At 41.4% G+C, this 25877-nt stretch overlaps 1 protein-coding gene across 6 annotated transcripts in view; it reads left to right on the top strand.

Annotated features, from left to right (window-relative positions):
• Positions 1 to 25877, top strand: part of CRHR2 (corticotropin releasing hormone receptor 2) — a 159702-nt gene that overhangs the window by 73354 nt on the left and 60471 nt on the right. For 3 of the 6 annotated variants that reach the window (XM_069778296.1, XM_069778297.1, XM_069778299.1), the window contains 2 exons: positions 11064 to 11149; positions 17481 to 17587. In XM_069778296.1, coding sequence (XP_069634397.1) covers positions 11064 to 11149; positions 17481 to 17587 — 193 coding nt within the window. Of the gene's footprint in view, positions 1 to 9377; positions 9512 to 11063; positions 11150 to 16595; positions 16708 to 17480; positions 17588 to 25877 lie in introns of those variants that run through there. The other 3 variants (XM_069778298.1, XM_069778301.1, XM_069778300.1) reach the window with 3 other exon arrangements.

Raw genomic sequence — 25877 nt, 5'->3', positions numbered from 1 at the left:
TGTCTTAGTCTTGAGCTTAGTTTCATATGTAGAGAAGAGTATAAGAATAGGACAAGCATGAAGAAAGACTGCTCTAGGGTGCTGTTTTAGTTTCCAGCAATCCAAGTTTCCGTGACTTTGCTGAACTAGAAGTGATATCTGTGCATGCTAAATGAGGGACAAATGTTTAATCTTTCTTGTGTGTGATACCTGGCCTTTCAGCAAAGATTAATTTAAATAGGTGCGTGTGTGGAAATGTTAAGCCCAGCATGAATTTCAGACTTTTATTTTGCAACAGTTTTTGGGGGAGTCAAATAAATTGTGGTTTCTGTTCAACTTGAATGAAGAGGTTTGGTTTGGGGGTTTTTTTGCTTGTTTGTTTGTTTGTTTTTTTGTGCCGGCAAGCTGGTGAAGGGAAAAGGTGGTAACCTGAGGAATAGTTCAATACAGGTTGCTTCATAATCTCCCTTTTTTATCTTTCTGCTTAAAAATACATGCAGGCCTGAGCTGAAAACCATTGGGTTCTGTGTGCATTCATATTTGCATATGTGCTGTCTCAGGGAATTAGCTGCAAAGTGCCAATAGCCTTGAGAGTTTGCAGACTCACCCTGCATCTTCATCTCAACTTCAGCACAGTAACACAATATGGAAGAAAGTAACCTCCATTTGTTTCAAAATGATGAACTTTGCACAGTATTACAGGGTATACTTTTAATTTCAGGCACTGCAGCACTTTTTGACAGACGCTAGAAAGAAGGGATTATTTTCCTTTTTTACCCTTCCTTAGTGCTTTTGACACATGTGGCCCAAACTCTGTCACGTCAATCAGTATGAGGAAAAAACCTGTGCACCTGCATGTTTGTGAAAGCAGGATTAACTGAGCATTTATCAAATGGTAGTGAGCCTGTTCAGTTTCTCTGTCTCACCATCTTCTTGGTGTTCCCTCAGCTGTTTCTGTAACAGCATGGTCCTGGCATTTCAGAACAAGAGTTTTCTTGATTACAAGACATGAAATAATTTCCTAAGAAAATTAACAGTATATAGGGATAATAATTAGAGAAATAAAAAATAATTCTGTTTTGTTGAATGATTAACAGGAGCTGTAAGGACATGTGACAAAGAAAGCAGCTTCCAGGATAATTCCCCAATCTTCCTTCTGAGGAGTGATTGTTTTGGGAAAGGGCAACCATTTGGGGGTTGCCTGCCACTGTCCACACCTCAATCCTGAAACAGTTCAAAATGAAGCTTGAAAGAAACAGAATATGCACTATCAAAGAGATGTATTTTATGAAACAGTTTTTGGTAAACCTGGAGGAATGAAAAGAGTAAAAAATATTGCAAGAAGTTGTGTTTGCATTTCCTGAGGTGAACTGTGTGGCATTGACTTGCAAGGGATTGGAAAGTCAAAAAGAATGTGTACTTTCCTTTGTGTGTAGTTTTATATTAACAGATATTTCACTGAGCAAAGTTGAAAAGAGGCACTTTTCTAACAGCTTTGCGCAATTCAATCTACGGGATCTTTCTTAAGGTGCTACAATGGCAATGCTTGCTGCCAGGCAGCCCCAGCCGAGGACAAGAGTGACCTGCTGAGCACAGTGGAGATGATACATCAGAATCAGAAACTCTGGACTGGAACCTACTTAGGTCAGTCCTGGGAGTTCAGAGAAAAGAGGTAGGGGCACAGAGGTCAGGCTGTGGGTCCTGGAATTAGCTGTTGTTAAGAAGGTGAAAGCATAGCCCAAGATCTAGCCACAGCTCAGCAGTGAGGCACGTCTCAGAAATGAGAAGCAAGGGAACAGCTGGCTGGCCCAGGAAGGACATACATGTGTGATCCAGGTCTCAGTTTGGTTTGCAGTGAACAGGGCAACACACCAAGTAGGTTCCTAGCCAATCTGTCTAGGAGGCAGCCAGGCGTTGCCTGGAGAAGATTTAATAAATGTTGATTCTTGGACCTTCACTTAGGTGAAAAATAGGAGATGGAGAAAGACATACAGAGAAACAGAACTGTATACCTTGGATGCCCTTTTATACTCCTACAGTCTAGCAAGCATTAAACCTGCTCAACTTGTCTAAGGAAAGTTGCGTTCAGAAGTGCTGTATACATAACTGAGAGGGTCTGTGTGAGAGTGGGCGCAAAGGTGTGGGCAAGACTATAACCTTTATCAATAAGGCTAACGGAGTATGCCTTGGGGTAGAAATCCAGAGAAATGTTTTTCTAAACTGAAGAAGTCTGGAGGACTTCTAAAAGGTTCTGTTCCTTCCTTTGCTTTTGACATGTTATATGACCTGGGTGAATCATTTGAGCTTTTTAGCAGACAGGAAATCAATACAGAAAGTGAGCATAATTAGACTGCTTGAGCTTCTCATAAAGCATTTTAAGACTTCTTGGCAAAATAAAACAACAGAGAGCTGAGCAAAGTTTCTTACGTGCTTGAAAGCCTGAGGAAACATCAGGTTGGTGAACTAGACAGAGTTGAGGTCAGAAATATTTTTCTAGGGGAATATTTTTTGCCTAAAGTATTATTTATCTGCCTTCCAAGACTCTTCCATAAGTGCATTATAATTCTACATGAATGTCAAAAAAAATCCCAACCATGACATCTAAGAAGACCTCTCTTTTTGCACAATGCTTGGCTTTCAGGATGATTCTGGCTGATGTACAAAATAATAAGCATTGGTTGGATAACTGTTCTTTCCTCTCCTTATTTTTGTCTGAGTATCCCTCATTCACAAATAAAGTATGTGGAGAGAGATTTTTCTTTTCAATCTCATGGACGTCTGACTGCTGTTACAATTATACCACTGTCACTTATGATTTCTAGAAATAGCAAGCAGTGTACTGGTGCATTGTGGATCCTACCTGGCTCTAGCTTGTCACTGCAACAATCAGAAGAAGCCCACCAAAGAGGAAAGATGGCACATGAATAAATAATTTATAGCCCCATGATTCAGCCCCTATTTTTAGAGGCTTGCTGTTTTCCTGAGACTTTGGAAAAGGGCTAAGAATAGTATACGCATAAAGTGATGTATCCTTTATGCAACACAGGTTTTTTTCTGTCTCATTTGATCTGAATACTATGAAATCTGAGCAGCCAATCTAAGGAATTTATATCATGCAGTTCCTGGTGGATTTACTGGGGATCATGGTGGATAAGTACCCAAGAGAAAAATTTTTGCTTAATACCAAGTAAAGTGTCTTATTTTGGACATTAAATGAATAAAAATTATTTGGAGGAGACACTGGGAAAATCTCGCAATATCCCAGTGATTAGGACACTCTGAAAGGAAGGAATCCATTGAACTGTGTTCAAGTTCCTCTTGAAGTCCAACAGTGGAAGGACCAAAGTCGAAGTACTCCATGTTGTGAGTAACTTAGGGGCTACAATGTTCAACACTGGAATGTTTTATTTTGTTTTACTTCTGTGTTCTTTGAATTTTTCTAAAATTTTTCTTTTTGGAGGGTAAAACCTAGGTCCAGTTTGCCAGACTTAACAAGTGTTTCACCCCAAAAATGTGTATTTCAAAAATAATTTATTCAGCTCAGAAAATGTCATCCAGCTTTAAGCCTGGCACTGAGACAAGACAGGTTTTCTCTACTGTCCCTTCTAATTTTAAAGGCCAACATTTCACAGAACCTATTTTAATGTTGCAAATGTAAGGAAAAACCTCACTTATTTGTGCTTGCTTTCCATTGGCAAACTTTGCATAAATACTTCTATGTTGGGAGCACCATGTTGGGAGCTGCTCAACAGCCTGCTTTGCTGTGGCCTGAAGCCAGTGTAGCAAAGGACTGGTAAGATGTGCTGAACAAGGCTAGTTGCAAGTATTCTAAAATTACAAGGTTGAACTCTGGCTTGTGGTGAATATGCAGGTTTAACCTACCTGGAAAAGGAAGGCAAGTTATTCAACTTGGTCAGAGGGCAATGCAGAGGCAACAAGAGTTTTAATAGTTGTCTTAAAAAGGAGGGAAAAAAAAAGTTATTTAGGATATCAGCAAAAAAATTGCCAGTGGAGAGACTTAACAGACTGTCTGAAATAGTTTTACAAAGCAATTACTAGAAATTCTTAGGGCTTACATTTTTTAATCTGGACTGAACAAATCCTGTTGGTAGGGAGATGGATGACATGACCCACTGTACTCTTTCAGTTGGTTACTGCATCTGTGATTCTCTGAGATTGCCATAGTTACTACTAACTCCACTTTCCAAAACTTTGTATTTTCTAGGGAGTTTGTTCAGTGGGGGTTCTGGTTTTCTGGTTGATGGACCCTTCATTTCAGCTTGGCTGACAGCTAACATGGATCAGCAAGCTGCCAAAGCAGTCAAATACCCTTAGCTGTGCACAGCTCAGAATTTAACAGACTGTGTTTTATTTATTTATTCATTTACCTATTTATTCCCTTCACTCCAGTAGCAGATGAACTTGTCTCAAGATTATAGGGTCACTCTGTGTGTGTGGGATCCAGGACCAGAGGCATAAATAGTTAGAGAAGGCAGATTTCCATTTTAAAGATGACTGGAAGTTTAAACCTTGTCAGAAAGTCATCTACATGAGACACAGCAAGATGACTAAAATCTTTTTCAAAACCAGCTTAGTTCCAGTTGTCAAGGACAAGATCCATTACAGTAGTGCTCGCCTGCCGTGTCTGGAATTGTCTTTCACCCACTAATGACTGGAGGATATGGTTACTTCCTGATGGGAATTACATCCACTTACCTTTACCTTGTGCTCCTGTCTCTTGTTTGTTTCATCTTTTAATGGCCTTTTACTGACTAAATACAAGCCTGCCACCAGGCCAATCTATACAGATTGAGTTACCGCTACCTGAAAGGCTTTATGTTCTTCAACAGGGTCAATTAAAAAAAAAAAGAAAAAAAAAAAGTCACTTATCAAATACTCCTCTTTGTATATTCCGTTTGGAAACACAACATCATCTGCTGTTAGAAATAAAATTAAAGTCAAGGTTTTACCTCTTAAACTGACATAAAACACTGAACCTAAGCTGTGTTTTAATGTTGTTCCAGAGGATAATAGTGTCCTGTTAATCACAGAATCACAGGATGGTTGAGGTTGGAAGGAACCACTGGAGGTCATCTGGTCCAACCCCTCTGCTCAAGCAGGGCCACCTAGAGCCAGTCGCCCAGGACCATGTCCAGATAGCTTTTAAGTATCTCCAAGGATGGAGACTCTGCAGCCTCCCTGGGCAACCTGTGCCAGTGCTCAGTCACCCTCACAGCAGAAAAGTTTTTCCTAATGTTCAGATGGAACCTCCTGTGTTTCAGTTTGTGCCCATTGCCTCTGGTCCTGTCACTGGGCACTGCTGGAAAGAGCCTGGCCCTGTCCTCTTTGCATCCTCCCTTCAGGTGTTTATGTACACTAATAAGATCCCCCTGGAGCTTTCTCTTTTCTGGGCTGAACTGTCCCTGCTCTCTAAGCCTTTTCTCACATGTGAGGTGCTTCAGTCCCTTAATCATCATGTGGCCCTCCATTGAGCTCTCTCCAGTATGTCCATGTGTCTCTTGTACTGAAGAGCCCCAAACTGGACACAGTACTCTGGAGGTGGCCTCAGCAGTGCTAGGTGGAGGGGAAGGATCACGTCCCTCGACCTGCTGGCAATAGTTTACCTAATGCAGCCGAGGATACCATTTGCCTTCTTGCCAGCTGGGTAGCCCCCAACATATACTGGTGCACGGGGTTGTTCTTCCCCAGGTGCGGGACTTTGCACTTCCCCTTGTTGAACTTCATGAGGTTCCTGTCAGGCCATTTCTCCAGCCTGTCAAGGTCCCTCTGGATGGCAGCATGACACTCTGGCTTTATCAGGCACTTCTCCCAGTTTGGTGTCATCTGCAGACTTGCTGAGCTTCCGCTCTTCCCTATCATCCAAATCATTAATGAAGATGTTAAACAGGACTGGACCCAGTATTGATCCCTGGGGTACACTGCTAGTCACCGGCCTCCAATTAGACTTTGTGCCACTGATCAACATCCTCTGGGCCTGGCCATTCAGCCAGTTTTCAATCCATCTATTGGTAAAGCTTTTGCAGCTACTCTCTGTGTGTGTTTACTTTTGTTGCCTGGTGTTACTGGTTATCAGTATTTTAAATATAATCTTCATGTAAGCACTTGCAGTTTTGAAGCAGTCAGTCATACTGAATACTAAGACTTATCACAGTCATCCAAATTCAGTGGTTTCTAAGTAGCAGCAAAATCGCAGTTGGGATGACAAATGTTGGCTGTTGCTGCTCCATTTGCTGGTTAGACACTGAGGTCTTTTTAGATGAGTCTCTAGCAGTGTTGTTAATAAAGTGTAACATGTTGGGAAGGAATTCATTTTGCATGAGTTCAGGTAGCTAAAAGTCACACTACTGTTCTGGGATAAAGGTCCCCAAGCTTAATTGTGAAAAACTGCTCACATCCCATGCCAGTTTTCCGAGAACTAGTCTTGTCATACCAGTACTGAGTGGCAGGGATGCTGAATAGGGTTATGGGCAAAGCTGTAAACAGAGTTTGGAGGTCTCAGCCCTCATCAAACACCAGCTATCCTGAGTGTGAGGAGTCCTTCAAAATGAATAAATAAAGTCTGCCAGCTTCTCTCATGTCCTTCCATGTCAGATCAAAATCGTTATCCATTATTAGTGGTGTATGGGCTGTTTGGGGATGCATTGCTCAAATCTGGGTTGATCAGCTTCTCTTTATTTAAACAACAGATATGCTGGGGTTTCTTAAAAATCTTGTTTACCCCAAAACCAGGCTGAGTTGTGATTATCATGATCTGTTTTTGGATAAATGCAACACTGTATTTTTCTTCTCCATTCAAGGAGCTTTTGATCTCTGCCTTGGAATTTCTCTCTTGCTCTTAAATGATTATACTCCACTAAGAAAAGATCAAGTTCTATATAGTAGTGTGTGCGTGTATGTGGGTGTGTATGTGGGTATGTATGTACAAGCATATATGAGTGTAGTTATTTGATTGTTTCTCGGACTTTATTCAGAGAAGAACCATAAAAAAACAGACTGAGCTGGGCACGCCTTTCCCAAAAGCTGGACTCGTGGAGATTTGGCACCATACTGCTTCCTACGGTATCCTCACCACACTGCTCATTCCTGAACGCTTACCAACAGGAGGTCATTTCTGAAGACCCTGTGAAATCTGCAGTGGTAAAAGTTCCCTGCTTGCTGAAGGGACTCTTAAGGACTATTTAAGCTAAGGGTGAACAGTGACACATTGCTAACAAAGACTTTATGAAGCGGGTTGGAACAATTTTGTTTGCTAGGACTTTTCAGCAAGCATTGCTTTTACGATAGCTTTGTACATCGAAGAGTCCCTGTTCCTGCTATGGGTGGCTGGTTGTAGAGAATAGGGTTTCCCAGTTCTATTCCTGCCAATGCTTTGTTATAGTCATGCTCAAATCTTTTACCTACCTCTTTATGATGTGATACAAAGTTTTCCAGAAATGGAGATCCCTTTCACATCACCTTAGAGCCCATGAGAACTGCAAATGTTGGTACTTCCACTGTCTTTGTGTATGTGCATCTATATTGTGTATGGAGCTGAAATGTTGGCTGGTGCATAGAATCAAGGTCTGGCAATGAGCTGTCAAAACAGCAGCCACCACTGCAAACCAGGAACAGTAGTGGAAAGGATTGCAGTACGCTGTCTGAGGGGGTCTAATTGCTGCGTTTGACTCTGGGAACACTGCCATTGCTGTCATCGGCTTTATTGATAGGAAATTACTATGAACAGCATGACTGAATCAGTCCTTAGAGGAAATATGAAAATGCACATGTTACGCTGGCTGGCCTGGAGGGGACGAAATACATTTAATGGAAGCTAGCAACCTGAGTGACAGTCTGAGCCCTACTGGATATTTCTTTCTATTCAGGGAGTTCCCTTTTACCTCCTTGCCCATCCCCTGAACTGATAGTGAAGCAGAAGCAACCAAGTGCCACAAACATTGCTAATAATCTACAACAAAAGGAAATCAACATTTTCAAAGAAGAGGCCATAGACTGAAGCACAGAAATTAATATTGGATGATGTGTCAAAAGCTATGTGTAAAATGGCTGTGTGTTTCCTGTGTCATCATGAGTCATCTACTGCTCAGTATTCTTTTGCATGAAGATTAAATCTGCTTGTCCGATTGTATTATATGAGTGCAAGGGCACGCAGAGCACAAATAACCACAAGTTATAACTTCCAAAAATGTCTTTATTTTGTGTATCTGTTCTTTAGAATAAGGAAGGAGAAATTATAAGAAGAGAAAGCATACTGAGTTCTTCAGTATGCCATTTGTCTAAGAAAATGAAAATTGGCACAATTTTTTTTTTTTTTTTTAACTAGGAAGAAAAGAAATAGTGCTAATAGCTCTCATTAGCTATTGTTGCCCTAGAAAGATCATGTAACTGTTCTTTTCCTGGGTGTTCATTGTCTGTTTCTACAATGGAGTTCTCCATCGTGACTCTTCCATTTTCTCCGTATTTTTTCAAGACAATCGTTAAGAAAAACTGCACTTAATCCAGTCTCTTTCTGTACACAGTGTTTTAAAGCAAAGGGCAAGAATGCTTCTAGCACGAAGCACATTAATCCCAGTTCTCACTGGAAAACCAGGTGAGAAGGAATATTCTTCTGCATGTTCAATCACCAAAGAGATCATAGAAGTCTCTTGGTAAGATCACTGACTTGGTTTCCCTCTTCTCTTCCTTTACGTACCCTGAAGCTGGGGGACACGTATCTTCCATCGCTGTCTTTCATAGAACCAATGTATCTGTCATCTTTTTGGCATCTCTTTCCTGCTTTTATCAGTGCTACAACTCCACGTGTCCCAGTGTCTCAGTCTGTCGTTGAGTCCAGTGTCTGTTATTGTTTCATCTTCTCTGTGCTATTTTTGACAGTAAGTAGGGATGCTATGAAGCAGCTGTTTGCTGCTGTGAAAAAGTCTAAGATGATTTTTTCAAGTTGCCATTATTTTATCCAGGATCTTCTGTGCAGAGATACATAAAAGCACACAAGAAGTTCAGCACATGCCAGATGTTACTGTCTGTGAACGCAGTAAGCCTCTGTCTGGTGCATATGCAATTGGTCCAATGTTGCCAAGAAATGCTAGACTCACTATATGCCATGGGATTCATCAGTGCATGAACAAGAGCTGCGTCTTCCAGATGCCTGCAGTGAGGCTCTTACTCTCTAATATTACCTCACTCACTAAATCAGATATTTCTCCTTTAAAGCACTGGGTAGAAGATCTGCATTATGTTAGTAAAATAGATGTATGAAAATACATTCAGTATGATCGGAAACTTGTTTCCATGTGGCTATTAGAACTAATGCTGTAAGACATTTGGAAGAAAGAAAAAAGACCTTTGCTTTGGGGTATAAATTACTTATGACTACTAGAGTTTGGAATGAGACATTCCCAGAAGTCAGATCTACTAGCCGCTTTTGTTTCCGAGAAGTGGCTGATACTGGAGGAGATTCTGGACTAGAGAAATTCAGAGTTTGATTTTATCCTCCTCTCGTTCAGATACTCACCATGTAAGAGTCCGGTGTGAGAACTCATACACCCAGATCACTGTTTCGCAAAGAACTGCTTTGATGTGGGTGTTGTATAGGATTCCTGCATTTGCACTGAAAGAGAGCTCAGAGACACGTTTTGTGGCTCCTAATATTCTAAGTGGAGGGGTTACACAGCAAAATGGAGGTGGAAAGGGATGGCATTTGTTACACTCGATCTTGCTTTTCTGATCATGATCTGTTCTCTAATAATTCTTTTGGACAACAAATATGAGACACATTTATCCTTCTGAAAAGAAGGTTTTAATGAGCAGGGAAGATGCAGGGCAGGAGGCAGAGGCATCGTGGCCTGATAAGGTAGAATACATGGTTTGTGATGGTTCACAGCTCTGCCACGGTCCTGCCAGGTCATTTTCAGGAAGTCATGTACACACGTCTTGCTTCTGTTTCTGTACCTGTAAAATGGAAATGACAATGAGAAGAGCAGAGGAAGAAGTTAGTGTGGATGAGGGGAGCACTCCTAATATTTGCTTTCTTTTTCAACTAAGAGCAATGTTTGAAGGGAGCCTTGGGGTCAAAGGGGTCTTCTTTCCCTAGTTTTGACACTCCCCCTCTCTTTCACCCAACTTCAAGCTATTCTTGTTTTCTGTCAATTTCTCATCTAGAGGGAAATCAGAAAAAGAAAAGTGGTTTTCCTTTTGCATGGGTAAATAACTCCTTGATTCAAGTGCGCCTTTCCCTCTCAGGTACTTATGTAGACCCAGTTGGACATTCTAAGTGTCTCATATTGTTGATTGTGTTTGTGGTCCCCACGCCTGAGCTGGAAAGATACGGCAAGGGAAAGGAAGAGTCAGAATGAATAAAACAAGCGTTTCAGATGAGCACTACCTTGGAAGTGGGATTCAACATCTGATTAAGCATCAAAGCTTCCCACTCAGTGTCTGGAGAGTCAGACATTTTTTGCAGAGACTCAAAATCAGCAACCATTCTGCACAGAGAGCTTCAGCACCGGCCAAAAGGAGGGACCAAATACAAGGGTTTTCAGGGATGTTAACTTGGATCCAATCACCTGAATCCCATTCAGACCTGGTCTCAGAGGAAGGGCGTAAAAGATGCCCCGAGATATATTTAGCTTGGGATGTTGAATAATAATAAACAGAGCAGTGAGGAAAGAAGTCTAATCACCTGTGTAGCCTTCAGGGGAAAATTGCACAGGAAATGGCAGTCTATACCTGATTCTCCAGTAAGAGAGAGAGGGAAGTGTGTGAATTTGTAAACTAGTGAAAGAAACGGAAACTGAGGTCCTTAACCTTTAGCACAAGTTTCTGTAGTTGACCCAAATGTTACCAGTTATTTTATTTTATTTTGGCTATGTCACTCCAAGAAGAAACAGTCAAAAAGTGCAAATAGACAACAGCAATATGAAATTCAGTGATCTGTATGGATGTGGGATAAATTGATTTGTCTTGTGAATAATCTGCTTCATTAACCTTTTCTTAAATCTGTGAAATTGCTAGGCTGTTTAAAGTCCAGCACAGAGTGTTCATCTCTCTTTTATTTTGGTCCATACCAGGAAATGCCTACAGAGAATGCCTGGGCAATGGGACATGGGCTTCCAAGATAAACTACTCTCAGTGCGAGCCTATTCTGGATGACAAGGTCTGTATTTTTCCCTTCATTCTTTTCAATGACATTTCTCAGTGTACATGAATGCAAAGCTAAGCTTAAGGTTAACATACTAATTTGGGACTTCTGACACAGATTCCGTTTCTGTCTCTGCAACAAATCCTCCCTGTGAATTCAAGCAAATCACTTGTCCTCTCTCCATATCCCCTACTCACATGTTTTTTAAAAGAGGATGCTTTATTATGCTCTGTCCCTGATGATATAGGTTTATGCAGATCCTTCCTAGCTTTGTTCGGAGCCTACAGCTGCTACAGTAAATATTAGTAATAATGACAATAAGACCAAAAGCTTCTTTGGCATTGAAAAATAAGCTTTCACCAGCTGATTCCACCCTGTACCTATCAGTTCTGAGGTCTCATCAACAACTGGCCTTTCCAAATCTCAGTGTCATTTTTCCTTCAGCAAATATGTAGCAGCAGACAAATACATAAAAAGCAGACTCAGGTCCCAGCTGTCTTTAAAAGATTGAGCCAGTCTTGCATTACATAGGAGTTTACAGAATGAAGTTAGTATATAGGGTTAAGCTCCTTCAGAAAGGCAAGCTATTATGCCAAGTCCTTTTCTTGTCAAATGTCTTAGCTTTTCTTGGAGGTGTCATAGACATTCATCCTCACACAGTTTAAAACTTCAAGCCTTTTGTGCCGTGTTCTGTTTCTCTTCCTCCTGTTTTGAGTGCTATGGTGGGACACAAGCACACATAGGCTTCATGCTGTCTCTCTGCCAGGGGTGATTTTCCCCTCTAAAAGCCAGGGTGGAGCCCAGCAGCTCAGGCCTCTTTGTGTTTTGGGGTTCATTCTGTCATTGGAGTTGTGCCATGCCAGTTGTGAACAGAGAGGAGGAAGACAAGGTCTCACCTACTGAGGGCTGCTTGCAGAGCTAATCCAGATTTAGTACTTGGGAACTATCTGGACTAGTCCAGTACCCAAAACAGGCATGATGTGCTTTGGCTGTGGCCCAGCATCCATCTTGTAAGATCCATGTTGTTGCTGAATGTGGGCTTTGACAAATGAATCAGAAAACAGATAACTACACACCAGCTGCTGAGGAGTGCCTGCTCTTACCCGCTGGCTAGGTAATTTGGTGGTAACTCACCCCCACACACCTCCATTTGCTAGAGGCTTCTAGAAAGTAAGAAAAAATGTACCAGTACAGGACTGCCATCCAGAGGGACTGATACACATTCAAGGTGGTCTAGCGTAATGGAGAGGCTCTCATGGCAATTTAAGCTGATCTAAGTTGGGACCACCCCAGTGCAGCCCCTCCTTTCATTTCTTTCCCACTGAAAATGAAAAACTAACTTTTTGCTGGGTTATCTTTTGGATAAATTAGTTTCCTAAAACATCTTATTGCATTATTGCAGGTGTGCTGGGGCCAGCACAAGCAAGGGGACTGAAAGCGTGGCTGGGGTTGAGGGGGACAGAAGACCATCTCTGGAATGGATCTGCACTTCTGTGAAACTACCCTCTTAAAAATGAACAAGAGGGGGGGTGTGTAGCAGCCAGTGCTGACTTAGAGAATGGGGAATAGAGCTGGGCGAAGGCTTCAAATCTTTGATGGGATTTAACTGGTATGGGAAACCTGAGCTGATAGTAGCAGTCTGCTGTACCAGCTCAGGAAAATGCTGCTGCATTTTAATGACACTCTTTGTGTGTTTGTCCGCATGACTTGAACGGTTGCTATCTCTGCACAAGCAAATACCGAGGAGTTTTATTTGAAGAGGCTGGAGAAGTGTTGTGACTAGAGGACAGGATTATTTCCTTTACTCTGTTTTTGCTTTTAAAAACTTTGCAGCTATGGTGATAGCTTAAAACTTCTTAAATAGCATGTTCCTTAAACAGATGAAAGTGCAGATGTTCCCCCACCCTTGTTTGCAAAAGCTTAAAAACTCATTTATTAGATCTTTAAAGATTTGTGACAAGCTTTGCAAATATTAATATTTGTGAATATTTTTGAAATCTCTACATAATGCTCAGTGTTACAGATGAATACTTGGGTTGCTTTGTGATCTCAGAAAAAAAAAAAGAATCCCCACAGATTTCCCTAATCCTCCGTTTTGATTAAAGGTGAGATGCAAGCATACATGTGGGTCTATTGTTATTTATTGACTGATCCTAGCAGATGCTAAGCATCAGCCAGGAGGTATGCCCTGTGTTCCATGTTTATTTTTAATACAGAAAACAACACTGCTTTCAAGCTTGGCCACTCACAGCCAGAATGCTAGACTTACATGGTTTGACTTCAAATGCGGTGATTGATACATGGGACAGGAAAGCAGGACTTTTCAAAATCAACCCTGTGACCAGTGCTACATGCTCTATGACAGAGTGCTGTTGGTAATATAGCGAGAGAAATTCTAGTTTTTTTCAGCTGAGGGTCAGTCTTAGGGGGCATAAGCTCCTGTAACACACATTCACTGGATTACATTAATACATCACTGCTTTACTTGCGGCCAAGACCTGTGGCAGTAGCTGATAAAACTGTGCTCTGAGACTACTTTGCTCCTAGATTCCCACTTTGGCTGGGATCTAGTTGCCTGCATGTAGTTACACGGTGTAGTTTAAAACGCCCCAGTGTATCTCCATGCATGTCAGGTGTGACATAGGCCTTCTGGAATACCTGTGTCCTTCAGCAGGAGCAACTGGAGGTCAGTCATTGGGACCAACTAGGAAGCACAGCGTGTCCCGAGTGCACCTCAAGGGGCACTAGATGCCTGTGTGTGCATAACTTTCCAGCCCATGCTTCAGATATTGGTTTAGATGTTGGGTAGATACCCACATGTAGGTGTCCTAACATCAGACTGAATCCCATCCTCTGAACAATCAGTTAGCTCCTTCTCCAGGCACAGGAATCAGGTACAGAAATCATTTTGATCCAACTGGCTGTTTGATGGCATAATGTGTGACAAACAGAAAGCTTCTACTCAGCCTGCAAGCTCCTGTGTCAAAGAGACCTTTGCTGCGTCTGGCACAAATCTGTGCTCTTAGAAGACAAATGAGAGTCTCAGGCAGCAAAAAATACATCTTAGTCTCCAAATAGAACTATAAATTAGGAACTTTGGTCTTGTCTATGTGGCCTGTGGCAGCTGGATCTGAATTTGGTTCTGCTAATGTTCTGAGGTGGCTTCAAGCTGTGTAGCTGAGTTAGCACCATGCTGGGCTTAAGCTAATGTATCCTGCTTAGGAGCACAGTCACATTAGCCACAGCTACCCATCTTCCAGCTGGCTCAGAACAGGAGAGCAATGAACTCAGAGGCATCTTGGATGACAAAGATACTTCCCAGTTGCTTCTGAAAGTCTTTGGAGAGGAGATGTAGTGTCTTTAAACTGTACTGGTGATGAGATCATCCTGGCAACAGGAAGAAGTCTAAAGTGACTGAACTGGGAATGGAGTTCAGAGCCTCAAAAGAAGACGTGCTCTAGACACTGGCAGGACCTCTCAGGAATTTCTGTTAGAGGGAGAAAGATCCTTGTCATCTGGATTGCTAAGAGTGCTGTCATTAGGTGGTTATTAGTTCAAATCATTAGCTGATTTGGTTTGGATAGGTTAGCAGTCACGTCCTAGCTAAAGCAAAGGAAAAAGTCCTCTAGACAGTATGTCTCCATCATTAGCCTGAAATCTGGCCGCAGGGAGCCCAGTGTGCCTTAGATTTGCAAAGCCGGTGCAAGTAAAGACATAAAGCTGTGCTTCCTCAGTTTACCTGGTAGAAGCTGGCTGGAAGATAACTCTGCACTGTCTGATGTAACATGATTGTCATGCATAAGGTACATGAAGAGGACTCCAGTGATGTGACCTTCTGTGGTCCAGAGAGAACAGAGTGTCCAGACCACCTCCTTTTCTATCTCCTTTCTAATCTAATGACCCTCCTGCTAAGCCTGAATACGATTAAAATCTGCATTTCAGTGAAGTGAAACATCTTCCTGGAAGCAGAGAAATATTGGGTAACAGTATAAGGTTGTTACCATTTTAAATGTTTCAGTCTTCAAGAGGGTGAGACAGAAAAGAGTTATGCAAGTATTTAACATGAACTGAGCTTTGGCCAACACATGACTGATTCTGGGCACGTGTTTTTCAGCCCCGAAGGTGGTGTCTCCAATTCTACCAGAGATGCAGATTGCATGTAGGCTGGTGGAAAGTGATGTTGCCACCCTGTCAGCTTAGTTTTTCATAGGCACTGAGGCAGTTCTTGTTTCTATGATATTTGAATTTGCCTTCAGGAAACCTTGTTAGTGTCAGCAACACAAAAAATATGTGTCGTGCCTGTTTTTCCTTCAGCATCAGTGCATCAATGAGGAGCTTAATTAATATTTTTTTCCAATTAATTTTCTCATGTTTTGAACCTTCTTAAAACTCAAGTGAAGTTGAAGTAGTGGTTAGGAGCCAAAGGAGGGAGCTGAAGGGTCAGATTCAAAGAGCAGGATCCTTGGCCTGGGAGAAACATTGTCATCTTTCAGAAGATTTCTAGCACTACATGAGCAATTCTGGACAATGCTCTTAGTCATATGGTTTAGGTTTAGGTAGTCCTGTGAGGAGCAGGGAGTTGGATTCAGTGGTCCTTGTGGCTCCCTTCCAACTTGAGATATTCTGTGATTCTATGAATTAAGCAGGAAAGTAAATAAGCAAGGCAGTTTGCCAGGGCACTAGCTGAACAGTACAACATTGCATTTCAGGTAGGCACATCAGGTCAAGTGTGTTTTCTTCCCCCTTAGGTGTCCCTGTGACTTAAGAATAAATAAAACTCAGTGTGGAATTCAGATCTTGTAGGTTTGGGTTTTGGGTTTTTTTTCTCCTCAAGGCTATTCAGCAAATGGGCCTGCACATGGGGAAGTTTATTTTAGGGGATTTTATAATAGACTTAAAAATACCTTACATGGTTGAGTTCTATTGAGAAACAGCACATTACTCCATGTGCTGAAGATATAGGCAGGTTTCATCACGAAAATGATTCCAAGAGTGCTTGCTCGATCTCTGGCAAAGTGCTGGAAGATGCTATCTTCACAGAACAATGGAACAGATTAACTACAGCTGGTTGTTGTAGTTTCATCCAAACATCCATTCACTGACAAATTCCTTTGACTGGAATAAAATGTTAACGGAAATTATTAGAAAAAATGAAACAAAGGAAGTCCAACCAAAATTAGAAAACTGATGCCATTTGTAGGATTTTACTTTTATATTCTTATCACAAGGGAGGAAATTTAGGTGGTTCATTTTCAAAGGTCTCCTTCTGAAGGAGGACAGCATCCCAAAGTGGGGAAAGATCTGCTTAAGCTGAAAAGAAACAAATGCCAAAACTAATAAATAAATAAATAAGTATATTTTTTCAGGGGGATTTATTCTTTAAGTAGCAAACCTCTGTCAATTTTTAACCAGCTTCAGTATTTATCTGAACAGTGTTTTTCTACTTCTTCCTATCCATCAGGCAAAGAGAGGAGATGCTTCTCTTTTCTCTGAAGCCAGCAGCCCACCAATAAAGAATGTTCCAGTTACTTCAAGGTCAAATTTTGGTCACATCACTAAATTCACTGATTTAGGTGGGAGCGCTTTTGTACTTAATTTTTTGGTTGTAGGATCAAGAACCTACCAGTAATCTCCCCAGCATCCTAGGAAATAGACACTAATACATTAAGTTTCACCACACTTGGGTCGCTGCTAAAAACAACAGAATCTCTGGTTCGTCAGGCTCTCTCAAAACTGAAGGGACACTACCAGATTCCAGCTCTTTCAGTCTGCATTGGTTCTGCCCTCAATTTGAGAGATAAGGATCGTAGCTTGAAAGAAATATACCTCAGAGAAAAATCGGCCCATATGGAAAGGGCTTCTTATTTATTCTTACTGACAACTGATTTATTTTTGTATGAAAACCAAACCATTTGAGTAGGAAAGTAGCATAACCCGGCATATTAAGATCATGCAGTTTCCTAAGAAAATAATGTTTTATAATTTTTGAAACTGTGAGAAGATGTGCCTTTGGAAGCTTTGTCACCCTAAAATGACAAAGTTTTAAAATAGTGTAATAATGAAAGTAAGAAATCCTGAGGAAATTGCAGAAAAAAAGGGGGGGAAAAAATGGTTTTGCTGAGATTTGTAAGAAACTGTGGACAAATCCCAATCTGAAATGAAACAAAGCCTGTACTTCTCTGCCTGGGCAGCATGTTTGGTTTATACATAGGCATCAGCCCTGCGGCTATTATATCATTTTAAAGTCAAGAAAAGTAATTACTGTTTCCTAAACTGATTAACTGTTCCTTAATGTCAGTGCTTAGAGAGTCATGCTGATTTAATCATGTTATCTCTTTACCTCCAGAGGAAGTATGCGCTCCATTACAAGATTGCTCTCATCATAAACTACCTGGGGCACTGTATATCAGTAGGGGCCCTTATAGTTGCCTTTATGCTTTTCTTGTGCTTGAGGTGAGTAATCTGTTTGCATGCTTCTAACTTGGTTGTGTGTGTGACACTTACCGGGTTACTCAAGCCCTCTAATAACACTGTCCAGGTCGTGTTTGGTCTTGAAAAATGGTCATGGCTTTTATACTCCCAAGCATGCACATGGTTTCATTGACTGATGCATTGGATGAGCTGTAATGGTGGTGTCTGTGTGTAGGACCTAAAGTCTACTTGTATTCAGGAAGAGAACTGTACGTGATTTATTGATGCAGTAAAAAATTCAGTGAGCAGAGAGTGCTTCATTAAGGGAAACCGGGATTTGAGTGTGTCAAGTTGCAAGTTTTGAGGGCAAGTTTTCTTTTTTTATAAGGCAGTGTGTGGTAACATAAGGCATTTTTCATTCCCTGACACATAATGCCCAGATCTAGACCAAAGGAGATAGAATGAAATCTTTCCATTTTGCTTTGGGTTAATTTCAATTTTTATTTCATTAAAGAACTTCAAAGTTTTCTTAAATAACAAGAGAAACATCTTTAGAGGAGCTTTATCCCCACCAGTGCTCATGAAACAATGAATGCAAATCAATGAAACTGCATAGAAACACTTCCCTTCCCTGGTTCAGTGGTACAGAAGGGAGTTTGTCAGGTCAAATGGATGTGTCGGTGAAAGAAAGTCTATGAAGAAGAGTTAGGGGTACAGGGAGAAGAGAAAGGACAGGAGGGAAGGAAACTTAGTGGAAAGTAATAGGCAGATGTGCATCAGTATTGTATGTACACAGCCTGAGTCACAGGAATATATTTTAATAGGAGTGGTCTGGTTGGATATTTCTGTATTATTTGTTGGATTACCTGACTAGTATTTCTGTGCTATTTGTGCTGTCTTGTCTAGAAGCGGAACCAACTGCACTAAGTGCTATGCAGTGATAATCCTTGAGTAGCAAAGGAGAAACAGGTGGAGGACCCCCCCGCCAGGATTACAACATGATGATAGACACTGACCTAAATGAAAGAATTAACGCTTTCCTAGAGTGGAGCATCCCTACAAAGTCTTATGCTAAGCCTTCCTCTTGACCATTCCTAACAAGAGGGTCTTTATTATAAACAACAGGAATCTTCTTTCACCCCAGCATCTATAAACAGAATAATCAATGCTAATGGGAAGAAAAAAAAAGCTTAAAATGTTCAATGGGAACATTTATGGTGCATCAGTTTAAACTTCCATTTCAACCTTTTTTACTGTGCTTGTAATGCTAATTCCCATAGTGCTTGGAGACCTGATTTAATTTACACCAAATAAAGAAAGCAAATTATTCATTGTAACTATATTCCCTGCTTTGATGCTGAATCTTTTATAAATGCTTGAGTAAATAATGCAAAAACAATTAGATAATACGGTATAAATGTATCCAGCTTCTAACACAGAAGTAGCCTAGCTGACTTCTTTCAAATTGTTCTTCTGGTATTTAAGATTTGACTTTAAGATTTAAATTTTACACTCAGCTTCAGCATTAAAAACAGCTGCAGCAGTTGAAGTCCTTCCCTGTACATACTGTGAATTAAGATAGTCCATCTTTTCAAATTCCCACTGTATCATGCAAAAAATACCTAGTGTCCAGCCAGCATTAACCAGCATGAGCTACCTCAGTGTCTGCAGAGTTACACCGGTTTTCAAAAGTTCTAAAGATGCTCCAGTGACGGCAGTCCAGATTCATGTTGCATTACAGATTTCCCCTACGCAAATTCTAGGTTATGCACATCTTCATCACACTTGCCTCTTCAAAGTGTCCCAAGAACAAATCAGTTTTGATAATTGAGTCCTATTATTTGGGGCTTTTTTTCCCGTTTTATTTTGGATGGAAGATGGCATCTACTAATTGGGTGAAATGAGAGAATTAGATAATTCCTGGCTAAAAAAAAACACTAGAAGACCCTGAAGGTTAGATCTGATAGTCCCGCATCTTGGCCCAAATTAGAAATCTGTCGGTTCCTTATTCCTGCCCCACTCCACCCATCTACGTCACTCTGTGAGTGCCTGCTGAAGATGAAGATAGAGGAGACCTCCGGGAAGGCTCAAGTTCTACAACTGCTCCTTATTTTTAAGCTTCTCACCCATCACCTGCTTGATTTTCCTTTGCTCTGTCAGTGTAGATGGAGTCCCAAAAGGAGTCCTGTCTGAAAGAAGAGGCTGGAGCACACCTGCTGTATTGGAACATAACTGCTAGGAAGGCTGTGGGATCTTTGACACTGGAGGTTTTAAGAGCAGGTTAAATATCTGGTTGGCATGGCAAAGAGTATGGCTTTGGTAATCAACTAGTGAGATGGGTGTTCTGCTTTTGGAGATGAGCTTCGCCGTTACTGTTGCTGCCCCAGCCCAGGTAGCTGCTGCATTGATGGGAAGCTTAGTCCTCAGTTGTGCTGAAGTGGGAAGGGGGAAGAACTGGATCTAGTCCATATTCTTCCAAATCTGTCCTATGTCATCTTGTCCCCAGCTCCTGTCTTCCTCAGTTCCTTATGCAACCCTCTGTCCTCCATTCACAACCCACCCTCCACACCAGCGGAAACATTCTGCTGTCCTAAACTCTAAAGAACCATACGCCAAAAGATATCCTGAGGGTCAGAAATCTCAGATGTAGCAGCGACTAATAAAATCATTGGCCATCTGTGTGTGTGCTGCCAGGAGACCCCAACACAACTGGGAAGAGAGGAGAACTCAACCAGGGACTCCCTTTTACTGTGAAGACCTATTCCAGCCTTGTTTTCTCCAGTTCTGTCACATATGAGCTAGTCCTTCTTTCTTGGCTGTGCAATGAAAAATAAGCCAGTAAACATTTCATTTAGCACCTAAATAATAAAAAGTGAAGCCCAACTTACAGGAGAGGGCTTGATTTTTGTTGGCATGCTGACTGAATGGTAATGAGTCATTGAGATAGCTCCTAAAGATCTAAGTAAAGGACAGTTCCTCAAGGTCTGAATGTAGGTGGTCTTAAAAGTGTGAGAGCCATGCTGTCTTTACAATGCAAAACAAAACAAGCACACAAACAAAAATAAATATGTGCCGTAGAGCAGCATTGACCTGCAACGCAGGATCTGGAGAGATTTGCTCAGGGCACTTCACAGGGCATTGTTAAATGTATCTGCACTACGGTGAATCTCATAATCTCTGTGTTCTCATTAATAGTAAAGGTTTGATCTGTCCCTCAGGTGCACACAGGCAGTTCCCGCTGACATGGTTCTCATCATCTCGCATAATCACATTCTCACGCTAGTAAAGTAGAAATTTTCCATAGGAGGAATCCTGCTATCAGTACGATATCAATCAAGCTGAAGGGGAAAAAAAAAAAAAAAGGCAAAAGGATTAAAACACTTCTTTTGTTCTTTTGAATCATATTTTTTCTTTACTGTTTCTGATAATGCAGAAATGCAAATTACATTGTCCTGGCTTTTTCCTTGTTATTGTGCTGTTATACCAGCCTCTGAGGTGGAATAAGAGTCCTTTGTAAAACTCCTGACTTGTTATTAAACACTGTGCTGGCAATGGCCAGCAGTGACCTGACTAGATTCAATCAGATGTTTTATTTGTGCAGTAGTGACCGAAGGAGGAGTGTGAGAAGACAGGTATTTGTTCTTGGAAAGATGTAAGTCCCTGCTGATTTTTTAATCCAATAAAGAAGGATGGTGCTGAAAGGAAGGTAGGCTGAAGATTAAAAATGACATGTTCTTCTGCACAGGTTGCTGGATAAAGGCAGTTCTAAATAAAACCAAACCCACAAATATTGGAATAACATCTTTTGTCACTAGTATGGTGGAAATGAAAACAAATTGAGGTTTTGAGGGAAACTTTGCTTTCCTGTTGCTCCTAAATTTACCTCTTTTTATTTCCCTTTTAAAACATCTGATTTTTTTTTCTCATAGGCCTGAGGCAGAGTCTCCTTTCTTTCTCGTGATTACAGCCAGATTTCCTAAATCTCACATACTTTTTCTCCAAAAAGACTGAAACATTTTTTTCTTGAAGCAGCAAAGTCACTTTTTTCCCTTTTTTTCTTTTTTTTCCCCCTAACTATCTCCCAGGGTTTAGGAGAGGAAGATCTGCTTTCCTTTATCCTTCCCTCTTCCAAGATCCTTTGAACTGCGTTTCGATCTTCAGTCTGGCGTGCAGTTGGTGAGACTGCTGCTGCAGGCCTCTGTTAGTAAGAATGGAAGAGTTTGATTAAATGATTTGTAGCAACCTGTCAGAAGACATGTACAGCAGGTTTCACAGAGCAAAGTGATCTGACACCTATCAGAGTCTAGATAGTGAGGATATATCAAGTGGGTAGGTGATCTGCACAATTAGTACTGGTTTGCACTTAAAAGTCGTGTGGTATCTGATGTGATTAGAGCAGAGCAGACTCCGGATCTAAGGCACAGTCCTCCCATACATACCTTTCTGTCGTGGAGCAAGGGGAAAAAAAGCACGTCCCAGGACAGGGCATCAACTAACTGAATTCATGAGTTCATGTTAGTGCTCCATTTCCCCCTTCATCTCCTGGCTTGCCACCTAGCCTAATTAAGTCTATTCCATCTGCCACTTAGCATAGCAGAGCCTTAAATAATGATTCAGGCACATGGCATTTTTTAAACTTCATCACCGGTAATTGCAGAGCATGTGTTTCATGGATGCAATGGCTGTAGGTTTGGAGACAGCACCCTGTCCCACCCTGTAATAGTCCATAGTAAAGTTCTCAAAGCGAGGCAGGAATGAAAGTGATGGAGCTCTGTAAATAAGCACATGTGCAATGAGATGGTCTTCTTTGAATACAAAACATCTGAAGTACCTGTACTGCCTGAAACCATGTGAAGTGTTTCATCTCACAAACTCAGATAAAGGACAGAAACTCATTTCCCATTGATTAACCTTAGGCCAATGTCTTTGCTTCCCACTGCCTTTACACACCTCCTTCTCATATTTGTATGACTTGTTCTTTAGACTCTTTGTATGGAGCCTACCTAGCGCAAAAACCACAGAGAGCAGAGCCCTCATGAAGTCCTGGAATAATACCAGTAATTAAAAGTGTGCCCAGAGAGCTATTTTCTTAAAAAGTGGAAGATTTCATAAGCTGTATCTGAAATAGTGGTATTGTAGCCTAGCAATGTGAAGGCTGGCAAGGAGTGTTATTGCTGCCTATAAATACATCACTGTTGGATAAACATTAGAAACTGAAGAGCTACTTACAGTCAAGGACAATGTCGGTGCAAGAAGAAATGGTTATAGACAGTCTACAGATAGACTTGTGAGTGGATATTAGAGGATGATTTCCAGGGCACAGAGCGGAGGGGTCCAGGAGCAATATAATGAAGGAAAAATTTAACTTGGAGTTAAACTAGAGTTTCAGGAATTTATGAGGGACTTTCACTCAATGACTTTCTTGACCTGAGGTTTGGAAGGTCAGGAGGCCACTTCCTATCCTGCGCTTGAAATACGTTCCTAGTGGTATATTTCTGTCAATGCCAACATTTTAGCCGTGAGGCAGTGTTTCTGGAGATGGATGCTAACTTGGTTAAATTCTGGTAATAGAACTGCTCTGTGCAAGATTAGATCTATGTTGACTGACTAGCTTGTCAGTCTGTGCTCTGTTCTCCTTTTGGTGGTGATGGAATGGGTTTGGGAATGGTGGAGCAAGCCTTGCAACTTTTCCAAGGTTTCAGAGGAAGGGAGAAAACAAAGTTTGGTCTTTACAGTTTAGATATGAATCATGCTCAGGAGTGCAATTTAGTTCAAAAAAGAACATGTCCTGAGTCATCTCTGAGAAGGAAAATCTGAGATGTTTTCAAGCCTAGGTGTTTAGAGTTGCCCACTACATATGCACCGGCGGGTGTTCAAGTACTAAATGTTCCAATTTCAGTTTTCATCCAAGGAATTGCTCATCCACATCCCTCACTAACTCCACTGTAGCTGTTCAGCACCCAGCCACCTTCTCTTCTGTCTAATCTAAAAGATGAATACTGCTGCTTCACGCTAGTCTGTCAAGTAAACCAGAGAGACGTGGAAAATCCCTGATTTGTGTCACCCCTAAGTGGGCCATGTGCACTCCTGCTAAATGCGGACTGCCTCTGCATGTTACGGAAACAGCAGCTTCCTTGGGGAAGCGCCCAGGTTGAACCACTGGAAACATTTCCGCATGCACAGTGAGCACCATGAGGCTAATATTTAGACCCAGTACAAGGATGAATATTTGGAAGGAGCAGGCTATGAATGATCCTATATGGTCTTTCCTGAATTCCTGGCCAAATACTCAAAAATAATGAAATATTTCACACCATGTTTTGGTGGAAATGAGGCCAAGGAGAGTGTGAACAGCAGCATCAGTGCCTCGGACTTTCTTCTTTGGTTTATCTACACAGTATCTGCAAAGGTAGATAATTTAATAAACATTGTGAATTGTATAATTGTATTAAAAGCAAGAAAAACATAACCCCTGAATTCCCTAGCTGGTCATTTAAATTAATTTTCTCTCAGATTTTTTTTAATAATCCCACAAGGGGATTATGAATGAGGACATACTGTGCACTCTTATATTTCCCAAACAGTAGCTGTAAGCCAGATTAACCACTATCTACTCTCCGCGTCCGGCTTCTGAAGTCCTAACTCTAATTTGTGCAATCCAGCTCCAATGGCCACTCTTCACAGAAAACATTCACCCTTCTACAGTCTGGACTGATAACTACAACCTGTGTCAACAGGGCAATGTCTTAGATAAACCCCAGAGACCTGTAGCTACGTACTGTGCCCTGCTACTCTAAAGCTGGTTTGTTATGGTGTTCCAAAACCTGAGCTGGAAGGTAGCTTCTGCTACAAAGATACTTTACAGTCCCGTTTCCTGTTTGGTTCAAAAACGATGTGACATCTGACCTCCATTTAGCAAAGCAAATTAGAGCAGATTCCTAAATCTTTTTTCAACCAGCTAAACCACAAGCACATGCTGTACTAAACCAAGTCAGCTGTATCAGACTGTCATTCCTGTGAAAATAAGGGAGGAATTTTCTTCAGTGGAAGAGCTGATTGCACAGTCAAGATTGGAGCTATATTCTTAGACTGCAGTATCCAGTGACTGGGTTTCAATTACCCCATATTTAACCACATAGTTCTCAGGGGCAACATTTCTCTTTGTACACTGACTAGGAACAAAGCACAGGCTGATGTCGTGTCCTATAGTTATCCATACTGTTCATCGTTAGCGTGCCCATGGGTAGTTGCAGAGGGCCATCTTTACCCCTGTTCAACGTGCTATGCGGCCAGGCAGTGCTGGGCACAAACACTGACAGTGAACACCATCAGTCTGGTCCTGTCCTGGGGCTGTGGTCCTGTTCTGTGTTGTGTTGGCTGCATCCTTCCAACCCTAGCAATATCAGTGCTTTAAGCCTTTGTGTCTAACGCAGGCAGAATGCCCCGTGTCCTGTGATTAAAAATTGGCTTGAAGGCAGAAGAAAGAAGCTTTGGAAAAGGCTTAGTGAAGCACAGATGGTTCCACAATGAGTTTATTTTTAGGGTCTATGCACACCCTAAGCACTAATGGAAGCTGCTGCTTCTCTTCACCTGAGCATTTCACCCCTGTCCTCGTAATAAAGTTGTTATTCTCTTCCAGGCTTTTGCTCTTCCCTTGCAACTGCCCCTTGCATTTCCTGTGGGAATATTTATATTCCCCCAGGCAGCTGCCACCAAGAAGCTCATTTTCACTGCCAACATCTCCAGCTGCTTTTCCCATCTGTAAGCATTAGGAGTACCAGAATATATGCACTGATTGAACATGAGCATGCGGGGCAAACCATGAGGACCTCAGGGGAGGCCTCCATGTGGTTGAAAGCAAATAGACTATGACAGGCACAGAGCCTGGGAAATAACTTGCTGTTAGGTATTCTTCCCACTCCATGCCATTTATGGCTTGTCCATGGGCTTTGGCTGCCCTAGGAAAGACTAAAGGGGAAAAATGTTTTTTTAAGATTGTCCATGATTCTCCTTCCTGCTTGTTCAACAGTTATGGAATGGGAAGGACTCCAGCAAAGTGTGCTTAGATTTCTCCTGCAGACTGTTTTCAGACAGAATTTGGGACAGCAGTCTTAATTGAACATCATTATTAATGGAATACTACATGAATTAATAGAAGGTTTCCAAGCTTCTTTATTAAAGTTATGATTTGCAATTATTTCCATGCCGATGATTCAACTAATTCAGCTAGCTTTCAACCATGCTGGCACATTATGATGATTGCTAATGTTAATTGCTTGTGTCATGCTTTGAATCAGAAAATAGTAGCTCTGCACATCCCAGAGGAAAAATA

Source organism: Haliaeetus albicilla, chromosome 2, assembly GCF_947461875.1.
Source record: "Haliaeetus albicilla chromosome 2, bHalAlb1.1, whole genome shotgun sequence".
Classification (NCBI taxonomy): domain Eukaryota; kingdom Metazoa; phylum Chordata; class Aves; order Accipitriformes; family Accipitridae; genus Haliaeetus; species Haliaeetus albicilla.
The sequence above is the reverse complement of the archived record's forward strand: the minus strand, read 5'-3'. Positions and strand labels throughout refer to the sequence as shown.